This window comes from Staurois parvus, unplaced genomic scaffold, assembly GCF_062004578.1.
Source record: "Staurois parvus isolate SC_StPar_1 unplaced genomic scaffold, SC_StPar_1.0 ptg001931l, whole genome shotgun sequence".
Lineage (NCBI taxonomy): Eukaryota > Metazoa > Chordata > Amphibia > Anura > Ranidae > Staurois > Staurois parvus.
In genome coordinates this window covers 69,853-97,508 of record NW_028319727.1, presented here as the reverse complement: position 1 = coordinate 97,508, position 27,656 = coordinate 69,853, and the positions used below count along the sequence as shown (strand labels likewise).

The 27,656-nt window shown below is 47.0% G+C and overlaps 1 protein-coding gene across 1 annotated transcript in view; it reads right to left on the bottom strand.

The window, feature by feature from the left end:
• Positions 1-5,776: 5,776 nt before the first annotated feature.
• LOC149433207 (carbonic anhydrase 4-like) overlaps positions 5,777-27,656 on the bottom strand; it is a 33,915-nt gene continuing 12,035 nt past the window's right edge. Inside the window, exons 7-9 of the mRNA XM_089664522.1 lie at positions 10,972-11,041; positions 9,124-9,287; positions 5,777-6,197 (exon numbers count right to left, since the gene is read on the bottom strand). Of these exons, the coding sequence (XP_089520648.1) occupies positions 5,973-6,197; positions 9,124-9,287; positions 10,972-11,041 (459 nt within the window). The 3' untranslated portion in view covers positions 5,777-5,972. The remainder of the gene's footprint in view (positions 6,198-9,123; positions 9,288-10,971; positions 11,042-27,656) is intronic.

Genomic DNA, 27,656 nt, shown 5'->3' with positions numbered 1-27,656 from the left:
TGGCTGGCTTCCTCCAGCATATGGACCAGCTGATCTTTATTAATTCCCTTGTAGTTGAGGCCCAACGTTCTGGCCTTTTCTTGTAAGCTGGTTGCGATCCAGTGTCGATATTTCAGGGCCTCCGTTTCCATCGTATTCAGTCTCTCATCCGCCATCTCGAGTGCTCTCGTCTCGCTGCTGCCAACCAGTTGACCCTCATCAGCACAAGCTCCCTGGGTTTGTGAGTACCTTAGGCCTTGCCTCCCACTTTGGGCCTTGTTGCAATACTGCTACTTGAATGCAACATGTCTGCAAATGGAAACAGAGGGGGGCAGTCCTGCTGCAGGTGACCCCATCCCATATTCTCCTAAGGGTTCTAGGGCTGATGCTACCACTAGACAAACTAGGTAGCCACCTAGGGCGCAGCCATGGCTGCTGGTTTCTAGCCTAGCACCGGCCCTGGTTCTGGGGGTGTCTATTTGGTATCCTACAAGGGAGATGATGCCTTGAATCCAGAATTTGGTGACCCTTATGATTGTTTGGTCTTCATCATTTGAGTCTCCTTTGGGTCTGTCTGTTATGGTCCAGCCCCTCTGCTCTGTTGTCAGGGACCTCCATATCCATTCAAGACTTTGCCACATGTACCCAACTTCTCACAGAAGCTGATCAAAGGGGCTATATGCATGCCCCACCGCCTGCCGAAACAACCTCTGAACTTTCTGTGGCCTCAGGACAGGTCGTGGTGACCATCACTGACTCGTATTCAGGGTCCCTAAAGTCCACTCTCTCTGCAGACTTGAAGCATTACAATTTCCTTCCATCGCCTCAGAATTACTAAAAGTCATTTTGTCTCTCATTGATGCAGTGCGTACTACTCTACATTTGGAGTATCAGCCTCCAGTTTCTGGTCTTTCAGAGCTTCTACAGCTCTAAAGACCTTTCCATCGCACCTGCTGTTTGAGATATTCCTCCACCCTGAGGAGTGTTTTGGAACTGTTTCCCTTGGGAGGAAATGTGCTAAATGGTGGTTTATTCTTTCTCGGGATCCACCACTGATCTACCTTAATGGAAAAACTACTAGACAGGTAGTAGGTGTGATTACATACTATGGATTCTGTTGTCTGGCAGCCAGAATCCCTGCTTATATCCCAGTTTGAACTGGCAGGTTCTGCGCTTTTGTTGTGAAATAAATGGCTGGTGCCTTATGCTGCAGTTATGATGGCGTGTTACCAGCTAACCTATGTTCCTCATGGGTCTGCTGTCCATACAGATGTGTAGAGCCCTCTGGTTATGTTGCTGGGATGCCGGTGCCACATTCAAAGAGCGTCTGACTTGCTTGGCCTGCAAGGGATCTGGTCTCTTCTGCCCTACTATGATCACCATGATCAGAATGCCACGTGAGGCTGGGGTGTACTCCTGCCATAATGTAGGAAGTGGAGGAAAGTCTGAGGAATTCCACCCTTTACATTCAGCTACCTCAGCAGCAGTTGCCCACAAATGCTCAGAGCATGATTTCCACATGATTTCCACATGATTCATAGTCCGAGGTCAGCTAACCCTTGTGAAAAGCTTTCTGCAGGAAGATTTGCAGCAACTTCCACAAGTGTGTGTGTGGGGGGGAGGGGGGATTCTTCATGCTGGTGGCTAGTTTTCCCTCTCTGGCATCCAGGTGTAGAGAGTGCCACTTGAGGCCTGTGGGCTAATTCTTTGCCTCTGGCGCCTCCTTCAGTTGCCCCTTATCTCTCCCTGTTCTATAGCACAGAACGGTGCTCTTTCCCCAGTCTCTTTGGGTTCCTGCCACCCCTGGACTCATTCCTCTAGTTTGGTTTCTGGAGTTGTGCCCCATCCAGGCTTCTGTTCCCTTCAAGAAAATTCTTAAGAAAAAAAAAAAAATTAAAAGCCCCTCTTGGTACCTCAAGGACTCTACAGAAGGACTCACTGACCTATAAGGTCAATGGAGTCCTCTCTTGGGGTCCCTACCCAGATAAGGACTAGATTCTCAGTGGGGGGTTTAATTCTTTTATATATCAATTTTAAGTGAACAAAAAAAGAACACAAAATAACAAAAAGCCACGGGCTTGGTTTGAGGAGCTTCAAGTACAAAATCAAGCTGAGTGGTAAAGCTGAATACAGTAAATCCAATGCAGAAAGAACATGGCGCGGGATATCACGATCTATGAGAAGCGAACAATAACTGAACAAGCAAGGATGAGAGAGGTCGGACTTATCTGTCCTGGCCACTGATTGGGTAACGGTTCTTTGTCATCCAGCGGACTGTCGCCTTTACCATCCTGTGGCATCTTAGTAAACATAAAGTACAGAGAAAAAAAAAAAAAAGATCCTCCATGTTGACTGAACGCATCCATCCCTCGAAGCATTGGCCCTTGTGTTCAGTTTTGTGTCATTTATGGCATCCCCATCGTCCTGCGAAGAGTCAGCTTTTTGGATCTTTGTAGTCAACACTTTCTTAAATGGCCTAACACCCGCAAGATCCAACTGGATCAGGCTTTGCCGGGTTTCAGCATTGGCAGCTACCTAACAAAATCAATGACTACCCGTGCTAGGATATAAACGTGAATAGATAAATGAATGAATATTGTGAAAAGGACTGCTGCTGCACAGGTATGATAATCGTAACTACAAGATATACACAATATTGCCCCAAGTATTGGGCCGCACGCACATGACCTCTAATGGCCCCCCAGTCTTAGTCCGTAGGATCCAATATTGAGTTGGCCCCGCCCTTTCCACACACATGACCTCTAATGGCCCCCCAGTCTTAGTCCGTAGGATCCAATATTGAGTTGGCCCCGCCCTTTCCACACACATGACCTTTAGTGGCCCCCCAGTCTTAGTCCGTAGGGTTCAATATAGAGTTGGCCCCGCCCTTTGCAGCTATAACAGCTTCAACTCTTCTGGGAAGGCCGTCCACAAGGTTTAGGAGGGTGTCTATGGGAAGGTTGGACCATTCTTCCAGAAGCACATTTGTCAGGTCAGGCACTGATGTCGGGGGAGGGGCACTGATGTCGGGGGAGGGGCACTGATGTCGGGGGAGGAGGCCTGGCTCGCAGTCTCCGCTCTAATTCATCCCAAAGGTGTTCTATGGGGTTGAGGTCAGGACTCTGTGCAGGACAGTCAAGTTCCTCCACCCCAAACTGGCTCCTCCATGTCTTTATGGACCTTGCTTTGTGCACTGGTGGGCAGTCATGTTGGAACAGGAAGGGGCCATCCCCAAACTCCTCCCACAAAGTTGGAAGCATGAAATCATCCAAAATGTCGCCTTAAGAGTTCCCTGCACTGGAACTAGGGGGCCAAGCCCAACCCCTGAAAAATAAACCCACACCATAATCCCCCCTCCACCAAACTTTACACTTGGCACAGTGCAGTCATGCAAGTACCGTTCTCCTGGCAACCGCCAAACCCAGACACGTCCATCGGATTGCCAGACAGAGAAGCATGATTGGTCACTCCAGAGAACACGTCTCCACTGCTCTGGAGTCCAGTGGCGGCATGCTTTACACCACGGCATCCGACGCTTTGCATTGCACTTGGTGATGTAAGGCTTCCTTTCTAGCTTCTGTGGATTTTAGTGGTGTAGTCTCCACCTCCCCCAAGAAATCGTACATCTCTGCTTTTTAAAGCACCAGAGCCCCTCGGACAGAAATTAGGAATTGTCCACCCAGAGCCGAAGCACCAGAGCCCCATGGACAGACGTTAGGAGGTGCCCACCCGTAGCGGAAGTGCCAGAGCCCCATGGACAGACGGTAGGAGATGCCCACCCATAGCTGAAGCGCCAGAGCCCCAAGGACAGGGGTTAGGTGGTGCCCACCCATAGCGGACGTGCCAGAGCCCCATGGACAGAGGTTAGGAGGTGCCCACCCATAGCGGACGTACCAGAGCCCCATGGACAGAGGTTAGGAGGTGCCCACCCATAGCGGAAGTGCCAGAGCCCCAAGGACAGGGGTTAGGAGGTGCCCACCCATAGCGGAAGTGCCAGAGCCCCAAGGACAGGGGTTAGGAGGTGCCCACCCATAGCGGACGTGCCAGAGCCCCATGGACAGAGGTTAGGAGGTGCCCACCCATAGCGGACGTGCCAGAGCCCCATGGACAGGGGTTAGGAGGTGCCCACCCATAGCGGAAGTGCCAGAGCCCCAAGGACAGGGGTTAGGAAGTGCCCACCCATAGCGGACGTGCCAGAGCCCCATGGACAGAGGTTAGGAGGTGCCCACCCATAGCGGACGTACCAGAGCCCCATGGACAGAGGTTAGGAGGTGCCCACCCATAGCGGAAGTGCCAGAGCCCCAAGGACAGGGGTTAGGAGGTGCCCACCCATAGCGGAAGTGCCAGAGCCCCAAGGACAGGGGTTAGGAGGTGCCCACCCATAGCGGACGTGCCAGAGCCCCATGGACAGAGGTTAGGAGGTGCCCACCCATAGCGGACGTGCCAGAGCCCCATGGACAGAGGTTAGGAGGTGCCCACCCATAGCGGAAGTGCCAGAGCCCCAAGGACAGGGGTTAGGAAGTGCCCACCCATAGCGGAAGTGCCAGAGCCCCAAGGACAGGGGTTAGGAAGTGCCCACCCATAGCAGAAGTGCCAGAGCCCCAAGGACAGGGGTTAGGAGGTGCCCACCCATAGCGGAAGTGCCACAGCCCCATGGACAGAGGTTAGGAGGTGCCCACCCATAGCGGAAGTGCCAGAGCCTCATGGACAGAGATTAGAAGGTGCCCACCCATAGCAGAAGTGCCAGAGCCCCAAGGACAGGGGTTAGGAGGTGCCCACCCATAGCGGACGTGCCAGAGCCCCATGGACAGAGGTTAGGAGGTGCCCACCCATAGCGGACGTGCCAGAGCCCCATGGACAGAGGTTAGGAGGTGCCCACCCATAGCGGAAGTGCCAGAGCCCCAAGGACAGGGGTTAGGAAGTGCCCACCCATAGCGGAAGTGCCAGAGCCCCAAGGACAGGGGTTAGGAAGTGCCCACCCATAGCGGAAGTGCCAGAGCCCCAAGGACAGGGGTTAGGAGGTGCCCACCCATAGCGGAAGTGCCACAGCCCCATGGACAGAGGTTAGGAGGTGCCCACCCATAGCGGAAGTGCCAGAGCCTCATGGACAGAGATTAGAAGGTGCCCACCCATAGTGGAAGTGCCAGAGCCCCAAGGACAGGGGTTAGGAGGTGCCCACCCATAGCGGACGTGCCAGAGCCCCATGGACAGAGGTTAGGAGGTGCCCACCCATAGCGGAAGTGCCAGAGCCTCATGGACAGAGATTAGAAGGTGCCCACCCATAGTGGAAGTGCCAGAGCCCCAAGGACAGGGGTTATGAGGTGCCCACCCATAGCTAAATCACCAGATTCCCATGGATAGAAGGAGGTGGTTATCTTTGCAAGGGGGGTGATGCCATTACTACTGTTGTGTAAAGAGAGCATTTGAAGACATTCCTGTTCTGAAAAACCTTTTGAGACAGGAGATACTCCTTTTCCAGCAGATAAGTTGTGATATTGCAGTGTGGAGCCCCCTGATGACTGGCCTGGATCTATTGGGTTGCTGCAGCTTTGGACTTGTGCTCCTCCCCCGTCCTGTGTGCAGACCCAGCTATCTTTATGCATATGAACTTTCACCCTAAAAGTCTCCTGAAGAAGTGCAATCTGCAAAAGGCATTGAGACACAGAATTGCCCTCCTCAGCACACCTGAGTCTGCATAACATCTAATAGATCGTCACATGACCATTGATGGGATACGTAAGGTGGCTTCATAAATCTCTTTCTTCATAGGGCTTTGATGCACATTCTGGCTTTCAGCATGGTTGGAACATGTGACATTTAATAAAACATATGTACATTAAACATTATCGTCTTCCTGAGGTTGTAAGCACCTTAAAAGTCTCACATTTTGTTCGGTTAATATAATGAATTGTCCCTAGAAAGTGTCCATCCCCCATATAAAGCTCCATTAGTAGGCAGGCAGACCTTTGGTAATACAACTCTGTGACAAGAGCTCAGCAGATGACATGGCCGGCCACCCCTTGGTAGAGCAGCAGCAGTGAGGCCCACAGGATGCCGGTGGGCTGTATGGTGGGAGCCGCAGTGCTGTTGGCAGACGACGTGTTGAAGGACGCTTGCACCTGCCGGTTGTTGAGAGGCTGAGGAGGGCGGAAATTGTTCACCAGTACCTCCAGGTTCCCTGACACATTGTGGTTAAGAGAAGTTGTGAAAGCTTGTACCTGAGGAGAAACAAGAAATATCGTCATTTCTCACGTAGAACTGGGACTGAGCTTCCCCGGCTATGTCTACATCGTCATAACTACCGGTTACCATAACTGGTCTTTGTCATGGGGACCTTATACCAAAAAAATCCTCCTCCACAAGAATCATTCCTAAATTATTTACACAGAAAAGGATTCTCACCTCTAAATAAACTGACTGCAAAAAAAGGATTAAAGGGCCCCAAGTGACCCCAAAACCTCCAGTCTGACCCCAGTCTATCCCAACTGTGGCTTTCACAGAGAAAGACAGCATAGTCAGAGCTACTGGAGGAATCTGTCCAAGCAGAGGGCAGAAATGTGAATGAAGAGCGACTTTGGTTTCTACAGGAGGAGAGACAGAGCATCCATCATCAGAACAGAAGGTTATACAGAGACATAGGACCTGCTGTGGCAAACCTGAGATCTGAAAGACTCAATGTGAAGACTTCTAAGGTGACACTAATAGCTCCACCAGAAAATGGAAATGTTAGGACATTAGGACGGAGTGGTCTGTGTCCTATAACAATGGGCCTAGGAAATAAATGTCAACCCGGACTTCAAATCATGAGGAAATGGAAAGCCATAAGGAGGAACCTGGGGAGACCTAGACCTGAACCCCTCATGTACAGTTGTGTTCAAAGTAATAGCAGTCAGACATCACTAACCGGATCAATCGCTGTTTTTGGTGGAAATGATATTTCTACATGGCAAATAATTTCCTAGCAGGTGTAGTAGAGTCATAGAAATCCAACAGACCCAACAGTCATGACATGCATGCTGCTGATTCTGTGTCATTGAATCCCTCATTGAAAGGGGCGTGTTCAAAATAATAGCCGTGTGGAGTTCTATTAGTGAGGTCATTCATTCTTTGATAAACAGGTGGCAATGATTGCCCTTATTTAAGGAAGGAAGGCAGCAAATGTTGGACATGCTGGTTACAGTGCATTTCTCTCTGAAATTCTGAGGAAAATGGGTCGTTCCAGACATTGTTCAGAAGAACAGCGTACCTTGATTAAAAAGTTGATTGGAGAGGGGAAAACATATAAAGAAGTGCAGAAAATGATCGGCTGCTCAGCTGAAATGATGGCAAATGCTTTAAAATGGCAACCAAAACCTGAAAGACGTGGAAGAAAGCGAAAAACTACCATTGGAATGGATAGAAGAATAGCTAAAATGGCGCGGACTCAGCCAACAATCAGCTCCAGGAAGATGAAAGAAGGTGTGACGTTCCCTGTGAGGACTCAGCCAACAATCAGCTCCAGGAAGATGAAAGAAGGTGTGACGTTCCCTGTGAGGACTGTTACAATTAGAAGATGCCGATGTGAAGCCAAGCTATCTGCAAGAAGTCCCCGCAAAGTCCCACTGTTGGGAAAAAGACGTGTGCTGAAGAGGTTACAATCTGCCAAAGAGCACATGGACTGGCCTAAAGAGAAATGACGCAACATTTTGTGGGCTGATGGAAGTAAGATTGTTCTTTTTGGGTCTAGTGGGCGGAGACAGTTTGTCAGACGGCCCCCAAACACTGAATTCAAGCCACAGTACACTGTGAAGACCGTGAAGCATGGTGGTGCAAGCATCATGATATGGGGATGTTTCTCATACTACGGTGTTGGGCCTATTTATCGCATACCAGGGATCATGGATCAGTTTGAATCCATTAGAATTCTTGAAGAGGTCATGCTGCCTTATGCTGAAGAGGAAATGCCCTTGAAATGGGGGTTCCAACAAGACAACGACCCCAAACACACCAGTAAACGGGCGACATCTTGGTTCCAGACCAACAAGATGGACGTTATGGAGTGGCCAGCCCAATCCCCGGATCTTCATCCAATAGAAAACTTGTGGGGTGACATCAAAAATGCCGTTTCTGAGGCCAAACCAAGAAATAGAGAAGAACTGTGGAATGTGGTCCAATCATCCTGGGCTGGAATACCTGATCACAGGGGCCAGAAGTTGGGGGACTCCATGCAACACAGATGTACAGCAGTTCTCAGAAACAGTGCGACTACAACCAAATATTCATGAAGTCATTCAAAGGAAAGCAAAATCTTCAAACATTTCTCAGTTTATATAGTGAATGTTGGAGTTTGTAAAGAAGAATACAAACACGGCCATTTTTTTGAACCGTCTAATATTCACTTTTCTTCCATTTTTTTAGAGGAACAACACAAATTTGATGTATTTTTCTTCATGTTGTGATTTGGAATAGAATGTGTCGTGTTCCCAATGCATTTGTGTGGATGGAAAGAAAAGGATTAGAAGGATTTGCAGCTTTACTCACTTTTTACAACACACGGATATTATTTTGAACACAACTGTATGTAAAGAAGAGAGCCCATTGGATTGCACAGAACCTGACCTGGTTTCATAAAGAAAAGACAGATAACCTATCAGAGATGGGATCACGTTGGTCCTACATCCAGGTAAGAACCCCTCTATCCATTGGAGGTGTGATATTATCCTATCACCAAGATGATGTTCTGCACAGTCAGGAGCCTCTCTTCTTTATTCTCTTTCAGTTCTATTCTGCCTTATGGGAATTCGTGGCCTGCCACGGCACATACTGGTGAGCACAACCTCTGAATTGCTCTCATTTATTAGTAGCTGTGCTCACCTTAGAGTGGCCACCTCATCCCTTTAAACCCGAACACATATTAATGACACGGGTTCTGTGGCTGGTTAGGGTGATAATTAAACTCACTTTGTGCCTTATCTGCAGTAAATGGGCCACAGAACCCGTGTTATTAATATGTGTTCGGGTTTAAAGGGATGAGGTGGCCACCCTAGCTCGTCTTCAATTGGTTCCCTGTGGGCAAGGAGGAATATTCAGTCAGGTTTCACAGTTAGGATGACATGTAACTAATGGTGGAGGAAGCCTTGGTGAGAGGGGAAGAAGATGACTTACCACCGTACGAGGGACATAGATTGGATTTTTGAAGACTGTCCAGACTACGGCCTCATCACATGTTGGAGTGGTCAGAGAGCCAAGATAGCGATAGTACGTGGTACGACTGACATTGGCCAACAAACCATCGAGAGAGAAAGTCGAATTCAGAGTCAGCATTGTTCCTGGCATGGAAGAACATACAAGGGAAACGGATTATCAGGAGCCATTGTTCCTACATCTAACCATTAACCCAAACTATCAGCACTCCCTCCGATGTAACTATGTATATACCATACATGATGATCCTCGGGAAGCTCAAAATCACTGAACTAGACAATGCTACTACACCCCTACTACACTTCTACTACAATGCTGCTACACCCCTACTACACTACTACTGCACCCCTACTACACCACTACTGCACCCCTACTACACCAATACTGCACCCCTACTACACCACTACTGCACCCCTACTACACCACTACTGCACCCCTACTACACCTCTACTGCACCCCTACGCACCTCTACATAGTGATCTCCACTGGTTTCCAGGCTGAGCTGAGTTGCTGCCCTGCTGCACTATGAACATAGGAGGTCAGCCGCTCAGCACGGGATCTGGGAGCCAATGGAGACCTCTGTAGTAGCAGTGTCTATAGAGTGAATTCCAGCTTCCTGAGGGATCCCACTGGTATGGTAGATGGGTCCAAGCTGGATCAATGATGTATCAAATATCCCTCTTGAAATTCATCTTTAACTAAAAGTATTTGTATCGACTTCTTCTCCATAAATTCACACTCAGCCTATTCTCCAAAGATTCCCCGGCTTATATTTCTTTGAACTGGATGGACTTTTGTCTTTTTTCAGCTATGTAACTATATCTCAGTGGTGTCATCTCTCCTGACATAGGGACTTCAGTATATAATGTCCTCATATGAAGGTCCAGTCATAAGACTTGGCCCCATCATGGCTCTCAGTGGTGTCATCTCTCCTAACATAGGGACTTCAGTATATAATGTCCTCATATGAAGGTCCAGTCATAAGACTTGGCCCCATCATGGCTCTCAGTGGTGTCATCTCTCCTGACATAGGGACTTCAGTATATAATGTCCTCATATGAAGGTCCAGTCATAAGACTTGGCCCCATCACGGCTTTCAGCGGTGTCATCTCTCCTGACATAGGGACTTCAGTATATAATGTCCTCATATGAAGGTCCAGTCATAAGACTTGGCCCCCTCATGGCTCTCAGTGGTGTCATCTCTCCTGACATAGGGACTTCAGTATATAATGTCCTCATTTGAAGGTCCAGTCATAAGATTTGGCCCCATCATGGCTCTCAGTGGTGTCATCTCTCCTGACATAGGGACTTCAGTATATAATGTCCTCATATGAAGGTCCAGTCATAAGACTTGGCCCCATCATGGCTCTCAGCGGTGTCATCTCTCCTGACATAGGGACTTCAGTATATAATGTCCTTGTATGAAGGTCCATTCATAAGACTTGGCCCCATCATGGCTCTCAGTGGTGTCATCTCTCCTGACATAGGGACTTCAGTATATAATGTCCTCATATGAAGCTCCATTCATAAGACTTGGCCCCATCATGGCTCTCAGTGGTGTCATCTCTCCTGACATAGGGACTTCAGTATATAATGTCCTCATATGAAGGTCCAGTCATAATACCATCCTCCTCCATAAGAATGAGGGATGTGGTGGTGTCCAGAGAGTTTGGAAAATAAGACCCCCCCACCCCCACCCTACATACCCAACGTCTCCTGTTGTCTTCAGCCATAGAAGACGGAGTGGAAGCAGCTTCTCTGGACTCTCATAGAAGAGACAAAACAGCCGCATTAGAGGAGTCTGCTTACCAGGAACACACACTTGTGGTAACAGCGTGGACAATGATGTTATCTGGGAGGTGTTGGCTGAATCTAGGACCTGTAAAGAGAATAGAACTCACAGTCACCTCAAGGGAAGGACTATAATCCAGCAGTGTCAGGAGGACCATAAAAGAACCGAAAGAGTCACATTCAATACCTGGAGATCACAAAATACTGAAGAATGAAAAAAGGTTTCAGGGACCTAAGTCACAAACTTGAAAAAGGACCCCCAAGGTAGTATTATTAGGCTGGGTGGTGGTAGGAGGGGTACAGCCAGTCGGGGGGGGGGGGGGGGGGGGGGTGAAAAGTGTAAAATGAATCCACAGGATCAATAGGATAGAATGTGTCTCAAGTGGAGCTCCTGGCTCGAGCACCCTACGCCATGCTGCTTTAGGTCCTACAAATGAGGAACGGTATAACAAGGGAGGTCGGGGGGTCCTGGAGAACCAGGCTGATTTTTGGTTACTGGCTGGTCTGCTATGAGGATGGACTGCATCTAAATGGGTGTTGGGGGGGGGGGGGGGCGGGTTACAGCTCAGTTGGTGGAGAAAATGGTTAGAAGGTTGGAAGAGTTTTTAAATTAGGATCTGAGGGGTGAGACCTGAACATGTCATTAGTGAGCAGGAGGTCATAGAAGGCACTGGAAATAAAGGTGGGTGGAACAGAGAGAGAAGGGGACCAACACTAGAAGCAGGGAGACCACGTTATCAAGGCACAATGAAGAAAGTATAATTGTGTAATAAAAAAAATAATAAAAAAGTGTAATAACAGAAAGTTTTAAAATCAACAGTAAGCAATAGTAAAATAATAAACACCAATACAAAATGAAAATGGATGTTCACCATTGCGAGACGTCTGGAAAACAAAATGTCAGGGCTGAGACTTCTAGTTCTTGAGGACTACTTTGCCTTGGTGGGAATTTCAGAAACCTGGCTAGACAGCTCACATGACTCATAAATCAAGGGTTAATATTCAAGGGTGCAATGTGTTATGGAGGGACTGGGCTAGTGGAGAAGATGGTGGGGTATGTCTGTATGTCAGGAGAGATGACACCCCTGAGAACCATGATGGGGCCAAGTCTTATGACTGGACCAGGGGCGGACTGACAACTCATGGGGCCCCCGGGCAATAGGGGATCATGGGACCCCTGTGTCCTTGCCCATACTCAAAAAAGCCTATGAAAAAGGTACCAGGGGCATCTCATGGGGCCCCTACTGACCAGGGGCCCTCGGGCAGTGCCCGAGTTTCCAAATGGTCAGTCCGCCCCTGGACTGGACCTTCATACGCGGACATAATATACTGAAGTCCCTATGTCAGGAGAGATGAAACCGCTGAGAGCCATGATGGGGCCAAATCTTATGACTGGACCTTCATATGAGGACATTATATACTGAAGTCCCTATGTCAGGAGAGATGACACCGCCGAGAGCCATGATGGGGCCAAATCTTATGACTGGACCTTCATATGAGGACATTATATACTGAAGTCCCTATGTCAGGAGAGATGACACCGCTGAGAGCCATGATGGGGCCAAATCTTATGACTGGACCTTCATATGAGGACATTATATACTGAAGTCCCTATGTCAGGAGAGATGACACCGCCGAGAGCCGTGATGGGGCCAAATCTTATGACTGGACCTTCATATGAGGACATTATATACTGAAGTCCCTATGTCAGGAGAGATGACACCGCTGAAAGCCATGATGGGGCCAAGTCTTATGACTGGACCTGCATATGAGGATGTGATGGATTTGGTAAAATGCCTATTTGGTTTCCTATTGAATATATATATATATACTCTATTTCTATAAGTTTTATAAATATTTACTTTTATACTTTAATACATATGTTGTGTGAATATTTTCTGCCTGCTGGGCTTTGTGGTACTATAAGAAATCCTTGCTTAAGAAATGTCTGCTCACACACACAGACCCCCTCCCATCGCACCCCCCCCCTCCCATCACACAGACCCCCCCTCCCATCGCACCCCCCCCTCCCACCGTGTGATTTGGGAAACAAAGGAATGTTTTTCTCTCTTTAAGATAAGATGGAAGATCACACCTATACCATGACGGAGATTGTTTTCGTGTAAAGTGACCAATCAAAGACTAATATAATGCTTATGCTGCTCTCACGTGATGTTCGCATCACTTTTCATATATAAGCTCACGGTTTCATTTCAATAAATTAGAGAGAAGTTTTCACAGACCAAACGTGTCAGTGTGAGTTTCTTCATGTGCGCACATTCCAGAAGCTGGCCAGCATCATAAATTAGGACAGGAACAGATAAGCACTGGACGATTAAGTCCTCAACTAAATCAAGGACATTATATACTGAAGTCCCTATGTCAGGAGAGATGACACCGCTGAGAGCCATGATGGGGCCAAATCTTATGACTGGACCTTCATATGAGGACATTATATACTGAAGTCCCTATGTCAGGAGAGATGACACCGCTGAGAGCCATGATGGGGCCAAATCTTATGACTGGACCTTCATATGAGGACATTATATACTGAAGTCCCTATGTCAGGAGAGATGACACCGCTGAGAGCCATGATGGGGCCAAATCTTATGACTGGACCTTCATATGAGGACATTATATACTGAAGTCCCTATGTCAGGAGAGATGACACCGCTGAGAGCCATGATGGGGCCAAATCTTATGACTGGACCTTCATATGAGGACATTATATACTGAAGTCCCTATGTCAGGAGAGATGACACCGCTGAGAGCCATGATGGGGCCAAATCTTATGACTGGACCTTCATATGAGGACATTATATACTGAAGTCCCTATGTCAGGAGAGATGACACCGCCGAGAGCCGTGATATAGTTACATAGTTAGTCTAGCTGAAAAAAGACAAAAGTCCATCCAGTTCAAAGTTCTAATCCTACACCCATAGTTGATCCAGAGGAAGGGAAAAAACTCAGCAAAGCATGATCCAATTTGCTTCCGGATCCCCCGAGAGGCAATCGGATATTCCCGGGATCAACTTTCCCTATAAATGTTATATCCAATGGAGAGTGCGCATGCGCGGCCGCCGGGATCGGATGTCCCGGCATTAGCTCCGCACATCTCCGGCACTGACAGCAGCCCATAAAAGGGCATAGTGCCGCTTCACCCCCGGGGCCCCCCCCTGCCTCTCTCCGGATCTCGGGCACCTGTCAATATGCCCGGCAAGTCGGCGATTAAGAGCCGTGGAGGCTCCCAGATGCGGCTCCCTGCGGGGACTGGGAGGACCAAGATGGCGGCCGGATCGGCGCCCGCGGCTCATGGGGTCTCCTCTGCCTCTCCTACAGCAGCACCTCTCCCTCGGAGAGAGAAGATGGGCTCCTCGTCCCACGCTGGGCCAGGGAGGACTACAGCAGCATCGCTAGGTGGGGTGAGTGACTTCCTGCAGCCCCCCCAGTCATCCTCCAGCCCTGTGCCACTAGAGTCCCAGGCTTCGGCCTGTCCATTGAGCCGTGACTCCCCTGCATCCTCGCCCTTGAGCAGCGACATAGCTGCCATTTTTTCAAGCCAGCATAGCGGTCCAGATCCCGCTGATGACAGCCCGGCTTCCTCGCCAACGATTCCTCCTGACCCGCCTCTATACTCTTGTGATGCGACTTTGATAGCTCGATTCGCAGATTTGCTGCAACGCGAATTAGACAGAGCTACCTCAAAATTGGCGGCGGATTTAAAGCAGGATTTTCAGGCCTTGGGCCACCGTTTAGACTGTATTGAGGCTAAAGTTGATGCGTCAGTCCAAAGTATCTCCCAAAATTCTAACATGATCACCGACTTGCAAGATCGCCTGGAGGAGGCGTATTCTAAAATTGATGACCTGGAGAATCGGGCTAGGCGATACAATTTTCGCATTCGAGGTCTTCCTGAGTCGGTTAAGGAGCTTACTAGCTGCGCACATACCCTCATGCGGTCCGCTATGCCTGCAATTGATGATCTTCATCTTGAGATTGATCGCATTCACCGGGCATTGATCCCCCCCCGGCAAGGGGGGCCTCCTAGAGATATCATCGTCAAGCCTCATTTTTTTCAGGTTAAGGAAGCGGTTATGCGGTTTGGCAGGGAGAATCCGGATATAGAGCTTGCAGGGCACAAGGTACAAATCTTTGCTGATGTTTCGTCGGCCACTATCCAGAGGCGGCGCTCCCTCAAGCCACTTCTTTCTCACTTGGTTCAAAAGGGCATTAAATATCGTTGGGCCTACCCTTTTCGTCTGCAGTTCACTCTTAATGGAAAGTCCTATGGGTTTACTACATTCCAGGATGGCGAGGAGTTGCTGCTTCAGCTGGGTATTATATCTCGCAGTCCGACGTCCCATTCTCCCACGGGATCGGCTTCTCGACCTCCGCCGCTCCTGCCTTTGTGGACTACTCCATCGTCTAAGAAGAAGGGGTCCCGGAATCCGCCCGGGTGGACTTCTTGAACTTTTGTGTTCTTTTGGGGACTTTTCGCTGGAATATGTTCGTTGATGGCGGCCTTTCTGTGGCTCTTCGGAGCATTGGCCGCTGTTGTTATCTTGGTTTGGGGGGATGGGCTGGGGGTGGGACTTAGGATGTTAATTACATTTGTTTGCTGAATATCATTTCAGTGGCTCTATTTGCTTTGTTTTTTTGTTTAATGCACTGTGCGTTTGATTTATTGTTATTGGGTTGTAACTGCTGTTAGTGCCGGAGAGTGTCTTTGCGCTCTCCCTGATTGGAAGACTCTTCCCCGGGAATGTTTCTCTGGGCAGACCTATTCCACCGCAGGGCTATTGCTCTGTATTTCCTGGTACATTGTTTCCTTCATTTTCTGATACTGTTTTGTGTACCGCGGTCACTTGGCATTTGGACTTTTGTGATCCGAATGTTCTCTTTTCTTTTTTCTGTTTTTTTCTGTCTTTTTTCTTTTTGTTGTTTTCTGATTTTTTGGGGGGTCAGCTGGCGACATTTAGGGACTTATAGGGATCTTCTTACTTTTAAGGAACGAGGGGTCTTTATTCTGCTTAGTTCCATAATTATTTGTCATGTCTTCCGTACGGTCCACTAGCGGAGAAATTCGCCTCCTTTCTCATAATGTTCAGGGGTTCAATTCCCCATCCAAACGTATACAGGCTTTCAGCTCATACTACTCCCTTGGGGCGGATATAGTTGCCTTACAGGAGACTCATTTTCCACCCTCCTTCTCTCCACGTTATATTCATAAAAATTACCCTCTCTGCTTTTTTGCTAATGCCACAGAGAAAAAGCGGGGGGTGGCCCTTTGCTTTTCTCGTCGAGTGTCCTTTGTTGACTCTAAAATTATCCGGGACAAGGAGGGGAGATATCTTTTGGTGAAAGGCCACTTGGGAGGCGACCTTATCACTTTTATAATTTATTATACCCCCAATACCAATCAGGTTGAATTTTTCCAATCTTTGCTAAGCACTCTGGTAGGAGAATTTGAGGGTGACGTTATTCTAGCTGGTGACTCTAATTTAGCATTGGATCAGACTCTGGATCGTTCCCAAACCGCCACGCTTCAACCTCCTTCTAGACGGAGCCGTAAATTGGCTCAACTTTTATATCGCTATGATCTTATTGATGCATGGAGGGAGGCTAATCCTACTTCCCGAGACTACTCCCACTACTCCAGGGCTCATGATAGTTATTCTCGCATTGACCATATTTTTCTTCATACATATTCACTCCCCAAACTTGTCACTGCTAAAATCTTTTCCACGCCCTGGTCTGACCACGACCCAGTTTCTATCACCTTTTCGTCCGAGACTCTTGGTAAGACGGCTTTTCATTGGCGTCTTAATGACTCTATTTTGGGTAATCCATCTCATTGTCGGGAAATTTCATCGCACCTACAAATGTTTTTTGATTTTAATAAAGCAGAGGACACGAACCCGGCGATTAATTGGGCAGCTCATAAGGCCTCAGTCAGGGGCTATATTATTCAACTCTCTTCTCGTTTAAAAAAAGCCCGAACTGACCTACTTGCTACTAAAACTCAGTTATATATTGACCTGGTTGCTCAACATAAACAACATCCCAGTTCTGATTTGTTACTTAAACTTGACCAGGCCCGACTGGAACTTAATTTATGTCTTACTACCACTGCGGATAAACAACTTCGTTGGTCTAATCATAAATTCTTTACGTGGAGGGACAGACCTGGCACCTTGTTGGCACGCAAGCTGACTCCTAGACACTCCCAGACGGCCCTCCCCAAGCTCAGACTGGACAATGGTTCGTTATCCCAGGACCCGGGTAAGATCCTCCACAAATTTCAGTCTTTTTACTCTCAGCTTTATAGTTCGCCCACGGGGGGCTGTTCTTCTTCCTCTCTGGAGTCTTTTTTGGAGTCTATCTCCTTTTCCCCCCTCCAGGAGGCACATAGGGAGCTAATGGAACAACCTATCTCCTGTGAAGAGGTTGGGAATGCGGTGAAATCCCTGGCCTCTCACAAGGCCCCGGGACCGGATGGTCTTCCTAATACTTACTATAAAGCTTTCCCGGACATTCTGATACCCCATATGGCCCTGTACTTTAATTATTTGCGGGAGGGGGGTGTGGTTCTCCCAGAGGAAAATAAGGCATTCATTAGTGTCATTCCCAAGCCTTTCAAGGATGCCGCTATGGTCTCCAATTACCGGCCTATTTCTTTAATTAATTGTGATTTAAAGATTCTTACTAAAATCCTGGCCTTACGGCTCCATAACTTCTTGGCCTTATACATTCATGATGACCAATCAGGATTCATAAGTGGTCGACAAACATCGGACCAAATTAGGCGGACTATAGCTTTGCTGTCAGCTGTGCAGTCCAATTGGGATGGATCGTCGCAAAGGGATGTTTTTCTACTGTCACTGGATATTCAGAAGGCATTCGACAGTCTGTCCTGGGATTATTTGTTTAAAACGTTGGACAGGTTTGGGTTTGGCCCTTATTTTACGACGTTGTTGCGGGCCCTCTATTCTACCCCGTCAGCTCAGGTATCCATTCGTGGACATAAATCAGTTCCTTTTTCGATAGAGCGAGGAACTAGACAGGGATGTCCTCTTTCTCCGTTGCTCTTTGCATTGGCGATGGAACCTCTTGCGATTGCTATTCGCGCTGATTCCTCTATATCGGGTGTTATCTGTGGTCAAAGGGTTCATAAATGTGCCCTATTTGCCGATGATGTTCTTATGTATATATCTGATCCTCGAACGTCTCTACCTGGTTTCTTCCATCTGTTTCATCGTTTTTCTGAGGTCTCCGGTCTTACGCTCAACTCCTCTAAAACTGTTGCTTTGAATATCTCTTTACCCGATTCAGAGGTTCGCTACTGCCGGGAAAACTTTGCTTTTCAGTGGGCTCCTGGTTCTCTCCCCTATCTGGGGATTCTTCTTACGAAATCTGTATCGACGCTATACCAGGCCAACTATATCCCGCTTTTCAAGCGACTTAAGAATGACTTATTAGCCTGGCAGGATCTTTCTCTTTCCTGGTTCGGTAGAATTAATTCTATTAAAATGACCTTCCTACCTAGATTATTATACTATTTTAGGACGTTACCAATTCTGATTCCCAAACGAGAACTAGTCTTCCTGCAGGCTGCAGTCTCCAGATTTGTTTGGAGGGGAAAGCGCCCTAGGCTGAACAAATCTACCTTGTTTTCTTTGAAGAGGCATGGTGGTTTGGGACTCCCTAATCTTTTCGCATATTTTCAGGCGGCCCAAATAGCACAACTATCTTGTACTACGGCCAGGGGATATGTCCCCCAATGGGTTGGGATTGAGGCTCTTTCGTGCCGTCCATATGCTATTGGTACTCTCATGTGGCTTCCCAATAGATTGCGCCCTCCTATTTTATGTCCTACTCTATCTTATTCATTGTCAGTGTGGGATAGATGGCGAGCTCGTAAACCTTTTTTCTCTCCGCATACTCCGTTGGCTCCGGTGTTTGGTAATCCTGAGTTTGTTCCGGGTTTGTCTTTCGCGGGGTTCCAATGGTGGATTAATAAGGGTTTGCTACGTATTGGTGATTATTTAGATGGGGTTCGCCCTCGGTCTCGTCAGTATTTTGTGAATTTTTGTGGGATGCCTCGTGGAGAGATATTTCGTTACCATCAACTTCGCTCTTTTATTGATAGCAAACTTAGACTACTCACAGAACCTTGTGCGCTTACTTCCCTCGAGGTCTCCTGTGGGTCGCTTGTCCATTGTTTATGCTTTGTTGGTTGATCCTCTAACAAAATTGTCTTACATGACTTTATGGGAACGAGATTTAAATAGTACATTGGATTTGGATACCTGGCGGACGGCGGCCCATGCCTTATCGAAGATTTCGATTAACACTGATCTTGTTGAATCTAATTACAAGACGCTACTTCGGTGGTATTTGGTCCCTGCTCGCCTAGCCATTATGTATCCTTCCGTTTCTTCTGCCTGTTTCCGACGCTGTGGTCAAGAGGGTACTATGTTCCATGTCTGGTGGAAATGCCCAGTCGTGAGTAGGTTCTGGATCCGCATATTTAATTTTCTTTACTCAGTGACAGGAATTAATATCCGTAGATCGCCGGAAGTAGCCTTGTTTAATATACTACCCTCTGATGTTCCCAAAAGATCGATTAAAATAATTGTATATATCTTATTGGCGGCTCGCATTACTATAGCTAGGAGTTGGAAGCAATCTTTGATCCCGCTGGATAGGGTGAAACAAAAACTGAACTGGATAATGGTTAATGATAAACTGACGAGTATCGTCTCTGATGATGTGTCCAGATTTGAGAGGACTTGGGATCCTTGGATTGCTTATATTACTGTATCGTGAGTGTCTGGCAGCTGACCCCCCCCCCCCCTCCTTTCTCTATTTTTCCTCTTTTTTTCTCTTTTCCTACTATTTGTTAAACATTTTTATTTTTCTTTGTTATTTTTGGTCTATTTTGCTATAATTGTTGTTTATTGATCTTTGAAACTTGTATATTTTGATGGCTTTGACTTTTTTCATGTGCATTGTAATGCTATTATCTGCTAAATTTCTTTTTTTTTTTTTTTTTTTTTTTTTTTTTTTTACCTACCAGTATTATGTTTATGATTCTGAATCTGGTTCCATTTTGTTGGTGGGCCCTTTCTTTTTTTTTTTTCTTTTCTTTTATTGTTAGCCATCTTGTTTTAATATGTTTGTTTCTCAATAAAAATATTGAAATATAAATGTTATATCCAGTTATATTCTGTGTATCCAAGAAAGAATCCAGGACTTTCCTACAGCAACCCACTGAGCTGGCCACAACCAACTCTGGAGGGAGTCTATTCCACATTCTCAGCTCTTGCTGTGAAGAAACCTTTCCGTGTTTGAAGATTATATTTCTTTTCCATGGAGATCATATCCCCCCTTATATATTATACATGAAGATCAAGATGAAGACACTGAGTGGAAGCAAGTGGAAGGATTGGCAGAGAGGGATGGAGGACACTGAATGGAGGCCAGTGGAAGGATTGGCAGAGAGGGGTGGAGGACACTGAGTGGAAGCCAGTGGAGGGATTGGCAGAGAGGGATGGAGGACACTGAATGAAGGCCAGTGGAGGGATGGGCAGAGAAGGGTGGAGGACACTGAATGGAGGCCAGTGGAGGGATTGACAGAGAGGGGTGGAGGACACTGAATGGAGGCCAGTGGAGGGATGGGCAGAGAGGGGTGGAGGACACTGAGTGGAGGCCAGTGGAGGCATTGGCAGAGAGGGGTGGAGGCCAGTGGAGGGATTGGCAGAGAGGGGTGGAGGACACTGAATGGAGGCCGGTGGAGGGATTGGCAGAGAGGGGTGGAGGACACTGAGTGGAGGCCGGTGGAGGGATTGGCAGAGAGGGGTGGAGGACACTGAATGGAGGTCAGTGGAGGGATTGGCAGAGAGGGGTGGAGGACACTAAATGAAGGCCAGTGGAAGGATTGGCAGAGAGGGGTGGAGGACACTGAATGGAGGCCAGTGGAGGGATTGACAGAGAGGGGTGGAGGACACTGAATGGAGACCAGTGGAGGGATTGGCAGAGAGGGGTGGAGGACACTGAATGGAGGCCAGTGGAGGGATTAGCAGAGAGGGGTGGAGGACACTGAGTGGAGGCCGGTGGAGGGATTGGCAGAGAGGGGTGGAGGACACTGAATGGAGGTCAGTGGAGGGATTGGCAGAGAGGGGTGGAGGACACTGAATGGAGGCCAGTGGAGGGATTGGCAGAGAGGGGTGGAGGACACTGAGTGGAGGCCGGTGGAGGGATTGGCAGAGAGGGGTGGAGGACACTGAATGGAGGTCAGTGGAGGGATTGGCAGAGAGGGGTGGAGGACACTGAATGGAGGCCAGTGGAAGGATTGGCAGAGAGGGGTGGAGGACACTGAATGGAGGCCAGTGGAGGGAATGACAGAGGGGGGTGGAGAACACTGAGTGGAGGCCAGTGGAGGGACTGACAGAGGGGGGTGGAGAACACTGAGTGGAGGCCAGTGGAGGGACTGACAGAAGGGGGTGGAGGACACTGAGTGGAGGCCAGAGGAGGGAATGACAGAGGGGGGTGGCAGAAGCGGAGCGGTTGGTGAGGTGGAGGAGTCTGGCCGCTGAGTTCAGGATAGACTGAAGCGGGGATAGTCTGTGATGAGGGAGGCCGGTGAGGAGGGAGTTGCAGTAGTCCAGACGTGAGATAATAAGGGAGTGAACGAGTAGTTTAGTGGTGTCTGGGGTTAGGAACGAACGTATCTTGGAGATGTTGCAGAGGTGGAGTCTGCATGAGTTTGCCAATGATTGGACATGGGGCTGGAAGGACAGGTCTGAGTCTAGAATGACACCCAGGACTTTGGCTTGCGGGGTGGGAATGATGGTGGCGTTGTTGGTCGTGATGGAGAGGGTGGGGGGGGGGCGGGCTGGGGGGAAAGATCAGGAGCTCGGTTTTGGAAAGGTTCGATTTGAGGAAGTGGAGTGACATCCAGTCTGATATGTCGTTCAGTAGGTGGGTGATGTGGGTGGAGACTGAAGGGGTGAGGGGTGGAGAGGTAAATTTGCGTGTCATCGGCATAGAGGTGATAGTTGAAGCCTTGGGAGTGTATGAGTTGGCCAAGGGAGGAGGTGTAGATGGAGAAGAGAAGGGGCCCGAGGACCGAGCATTGGGGGACCCCAACAAAGAGGGGGAGAGAGGGGGAGGTGGTAGCATGATAGGTAATGGTGAAGGAGCGTTGGGATAGATAGGAAGAGAGACAGGAGAGGGCGGAGTCTCTGAGGCCGAGGGAGTGTAGTTTAGTAAGGAGGAGGGGGTGGTGGACTGTGTGGAAGGCCGCGGAGAGGTCGAGGAGTAGGAGGACTGAGTAGTGGCCATTGCCTTTGGCGGTTAGCAGGTCATTAGTGATTTTGAGTAAGAGGGTTTCGGGGGAGTGTAGGGGACAGAAGCCGGACTGCAGGGGATCGAGGAGGTTGTTGTCGGTGAGGTGGGCGCTCAGGCGATTGTAGACTAAGCGCTCAAGGAGCTTGGAAGTGAATGGCAGCAGGGAGATGGGTCTGAGGTTGTTCAAGTCGGTGGGGTCCAGGGAGGGTTTTTTGAGTATGGGGGTGATGTGCGCGTGCTTTATGTATTATACATGGAGATCATATCCCCCCCATGTATTATACATGGTGATCATATCCCCCCCATGTATTATACATGGTGATCATATCCCCCCCTTATGTATTATACATGGAGATCATATCCCCCCTTATGTATTATACATGGAGATCATATCCCCCCCTTATGTATTATACATGGAGATCATATCTCCCTTATATATTATACATGGAGATCATATCCCCCCTTATGTATTATACATGGAGGTCATATCCCCCCCTTATGTATTATACATGGAGATCATATCCCCCCTTATGTATTATACATGGAGATCATATCCCCCCTTTATGTATTATACATGGAGATCATATCCCCCCTTATGTATTATACATGGAGATCATATCCCCCCTTATGTATTATACATGGAGATCATATCCCCCCTTATGTATAATACATGGAGATCATATCCCCCCCTTATGTATTATACATGGAGATCATATCCCCCCTTATGTATTATACATGGAGATCATATCCCCCCTTATGTATTATACATGGAGATCATATCCCCCCTTATGTATTATACATGGAGACCATATCCCCCCTTATGTATTATACATGGAGATCATATCCCCCCCCTTATGTATTATACATGGAGATCATATCCCCCCCCTTATGTATTATACATGGAGATCATATCCCCCCTTATGTATTATACATGGTGATCATATCCCCCCCCCCTTATGTATTATACATGGAGATCATATCCCCCCTTATGTATTATACATGGAGATCATATCCCCCCTTATGTATTATACATGGAGATCATATCCCCCCTTATGTATTATACATGGAGATCATATCCCCTTATGTATTATACATGGAGATCATATCCCCCCCTTATGTATTATACATGGAGATCATATCCCCCCCTTATGTATTAAACATGGAGATCATATCCCCCCTTATGTATTATACATGGAGATCATATCCCCCCTTATGTATTATACATGGAGACCATATCCCCCCTTATGTATTATACATGGAGATCATATCCCCCCCCCTTATGTATTATACATGGAGATCATATCCCCCCTTATGTATTATACATGGTGATCATATCCCCCCTTATGTATTATACATGGAGATCATATCCCCCCCTTATGTATTATACATGGAGATCATATCCCCCCCTTATGTATTATACATGGAGATCATATCCCCCCTTATGTATTAAACATGGAGATCATGTCCCCCCTTATGTATTATACATGGAGATCATATCCCCCTTATGTATTATACATGGAGATCATATCCCCCCTTATGTATTATACATGGAGATCATACCCCCCTTATGTATTATACATGGTGATCATATCCCCCTTATGTATTATACATGGAGATCATATCCCTCCTTATGTATTATACATGGAGATCATATCCCCCCCTTATGTATTATACATGGTGATCATATCCCCCTTATGTATTATACATGGAGATCATATCCCCCCTTATGTATTATACATGGTGATCATATCCCCCTTATGTATTATACATGGAGATCATATCCCCCTTATGTATTATACATGGTGATCATATCCCCCCTTATGTATTATACATGGAGATCATATCCCCCCCTTATGTATTATACATGGAGATCATATCCCCCCTTATGTATTATACATGGTGATCATATCCCCCTTATGTATTATACATGGAGATCATATCCCCCCTTATGTATTTATACATGGAGATCATATCCCCCTTATGTATTATACATGGAGATCATATCCCCCCTTATGTATTATACATGGAGATCATATCCCCCCTTATGTATTATACATGGAGATCATATCCCCCCTTATGTATTATACATGGAGATCATATCCCCCCCTTATGTATTATACATGGAGATCATATCCCCCCTTATGTATTATACATGGAGATCATATCCCCCCTTATGTATTATACATGGTGATCATATCCCCCCCTATGTATTATACATGGAGATCATATCCCCCCCTTATGTATTATACATGGAGATCATATCCCCCCTTACGTATTATACATGGAGATCATATCCCCCCTTACGTATTATACATGGATATCATATCCCCCCCTTATGTATTATACATGGAGATCATATCCCCCTTATGTATTATACATGGAGATCATATCCCCCCTTATGTATTATACATGGAGATCATATCCCCCCTTATGTATTATACATGGAGATCATATCCCCCCTTATGTATTATACATGGAGATCATATCCCCCCTTATGTATTATACATGGAGATCATATCCCCCCTTACGTATTATACATGGAGATCATATCCCCCCTTACGTATTATACATGGATATCATATCCCCCCCTTATGTATTATACATGGAGATCATATCCCCCTTATGTATTATACATGGAGATCATATCCCCCCTTATGTATTATACATGGAGATCATATCCCCCCTTATGTATTATACATGGAGATCATATCCCCCCTTATGTATTATACATGGAGATCATATCCCCCCTTATGTATTATACACGGAGATCATATCCCCCTTATGTATTATGCATGGAGATCATATCCCCCCCTTATGTATTATACATGGAGATCATATCTCCCCTTATGTATTATACATGGAGATCATTTCCCCCCTTATGTATTATACATGGTGATCATATCCCCTTTATGTATTATACATGGAGATCATATCCCCCTTATGTATTATACATGGAGATCATATCCCCCTTATGTATTATACATGGAGATCATATTCCCCCTTATGTATTATACATGGAGATCATATCCCCCCTTATGTATTATACATGGAGATCATATCCCCCCCCCTTATGTATTATACATGGAGATCATATCCCCCCTTATGTATTATACATGGAGATCATATCCCCCCTTATGTATTATACATGGAGATCATATCCCCCCTTATGTATTATACATGGAGATCATATCCCCCCCCCTTATGTATTATACATGGAGATCATATCCCCCCTTATGTATTATACATGGAGATCATATCCCCCCCTTATGTATTATACATGGAGATCATATCCCCCTTATGTATTATACATGGAGATCATATCCCCCCCCTTATGTATGATACATGGAGATCATATCCCCCCTTATGTATTATACATGGTGATCCCCCCTTATGTATTATATATGGAGATAATATCCCCCCTTATGTATTATACATGGAGATCATATCCCCCCTTATGTATTATACATGGAGATCATATCCCCCCTTATGTATTATACATGGTGATCCCCCCTTATGTATTATACATGGAGATCATATCCCCCCTTATGTATTATACATGGAGATCATATCCCCCCTTATGTATTATACATGGAGATCATATCCCCCCCCCTTATGTATTATACATGGAGATCATATCCCCCCTTATGTATTATACATGGAGATCATATCCCCCTTATGTATTATACATGGAGATCATATCCCCCCTTATGTATTATACATAGAGATCATATCCCCCCTGTAATGCCTATGAAATGTGATGGCCTTGGACCCTTTGTTTTTTAGGTCATTTTTACAATAAAGCATTGTGGCCCAAATGCCAGGAGCATGAGAGGTGACTGATTTGTCATTTCTCTAGGTGAAAGGAACAAAGTCACAAGATATTCTGCTTAGAGCAAGATAAAACCGAGTTTATGGAATGAAACGCGTTGATGACATCTAGTAACCTCACATTAGGAGGTAAAATCATGTTTCAGGACATCTAAGTTAGAAATCCTTAAGTCTGGGGAGATGAGAAGAAGTTTTGGGGTAGATAAGAAGCAAAAGTGTGACTTTTCAGATAACGAATATGGTGGATGAGAGTGACACTGTTAGCCTCGCTGAACCCCTCTGCTAGCTCCTCCTGTGGTGGGTGTGGCGCCGCCCACTAATGGACAGCTTCCAGAAAATTGGTTTAAAAGGCGGAGGTCCGAGCGAGACCAGTAGAAGCCCCCCTTAGTGGCCAGAGGACACTCTGATGCTGGGACTTTTACAAAGGCTAAATGGGCTCATCGACTGGTCATGCCTACGGCTTCTCCGTGACCCCCTGGGCAGTGTGGTTCCGATGGGGTCTGTTCCTTCCCGTCTTCCCATAGCTTTGGTAATGTATTCATTCTATGCCCTAACGCTGTCCAATGATGTGTCTATTTCATGCTGTGATGCTCACATTATTATTGGTGTGTGTTATGATGACTATAAGATATATCCTCCTGGGTGTCGTGTGACAATAAAAGTGGAGGTTCTGACAGTGCAAGAATATTGCAGAGGATTCTGTTATATCTTGGGGTGCCGGGTGAATGCTATGATGTGCCAGGGAAGGTATTCATTGGGTAGAGGGTCTTTCACATGCGTAGAATATGGTGTAAATGCTGATTAAAGGTACATGTGTGACTACCTGTTGATTGTGTGCGGGTATATGACTTGTTTTTAGTTATTGCACCCAGCATTGTCATTACATTTGGTGTAGAAATATTGTATACAGGGTTAAGTTATTTCAGAGGGAAGATCAAAGTTACTTTTACTTTCGGTTTTGAGCCGATGTCTGGGCGATGAGCCAAGGGCGTGGTAGCTTTCAAAGAACAGAGGGTGTGTCTTAGAATCTAAAAGTTGTGTTTTAAAATTGAAGTATTAAGACAAAATGTTTGAAAAGAAGCCTTGCCAGTGTGCGGTCTGTGTGCCACGTCTCATGCAGGAGGAGGGAGTGGGATTTATAGAATTTGGGAAACATTGGATACATAGAACGGGATATACTCGCTTACCAGACAATCCCCCCCAAATGTCAGGACGGTACAAACCCCCCCAAATGTCAGGACGGTACAAATCCCCCCCCCAAATGTCCGGACGGTACAAATCCCCCCCCCAAATGTCCGGACGGTACAAATCCCCCCAAATGTCAGGACGGTACAAAACCCCCAAATGTCAGGACGGTACAAAACCCCCCAAATGTCAGGACGGTACAAATCCCCCCAAATGTCAGGACGGTACAAAACCCCCAAATGTCAGGACAGTACAAATCCCCCCAAATGTCAGGACAGTACAAATCCCCCCCCAAATGTCAGGAGAGTACAAATACCCCCAAATGTCAGGACGGTAC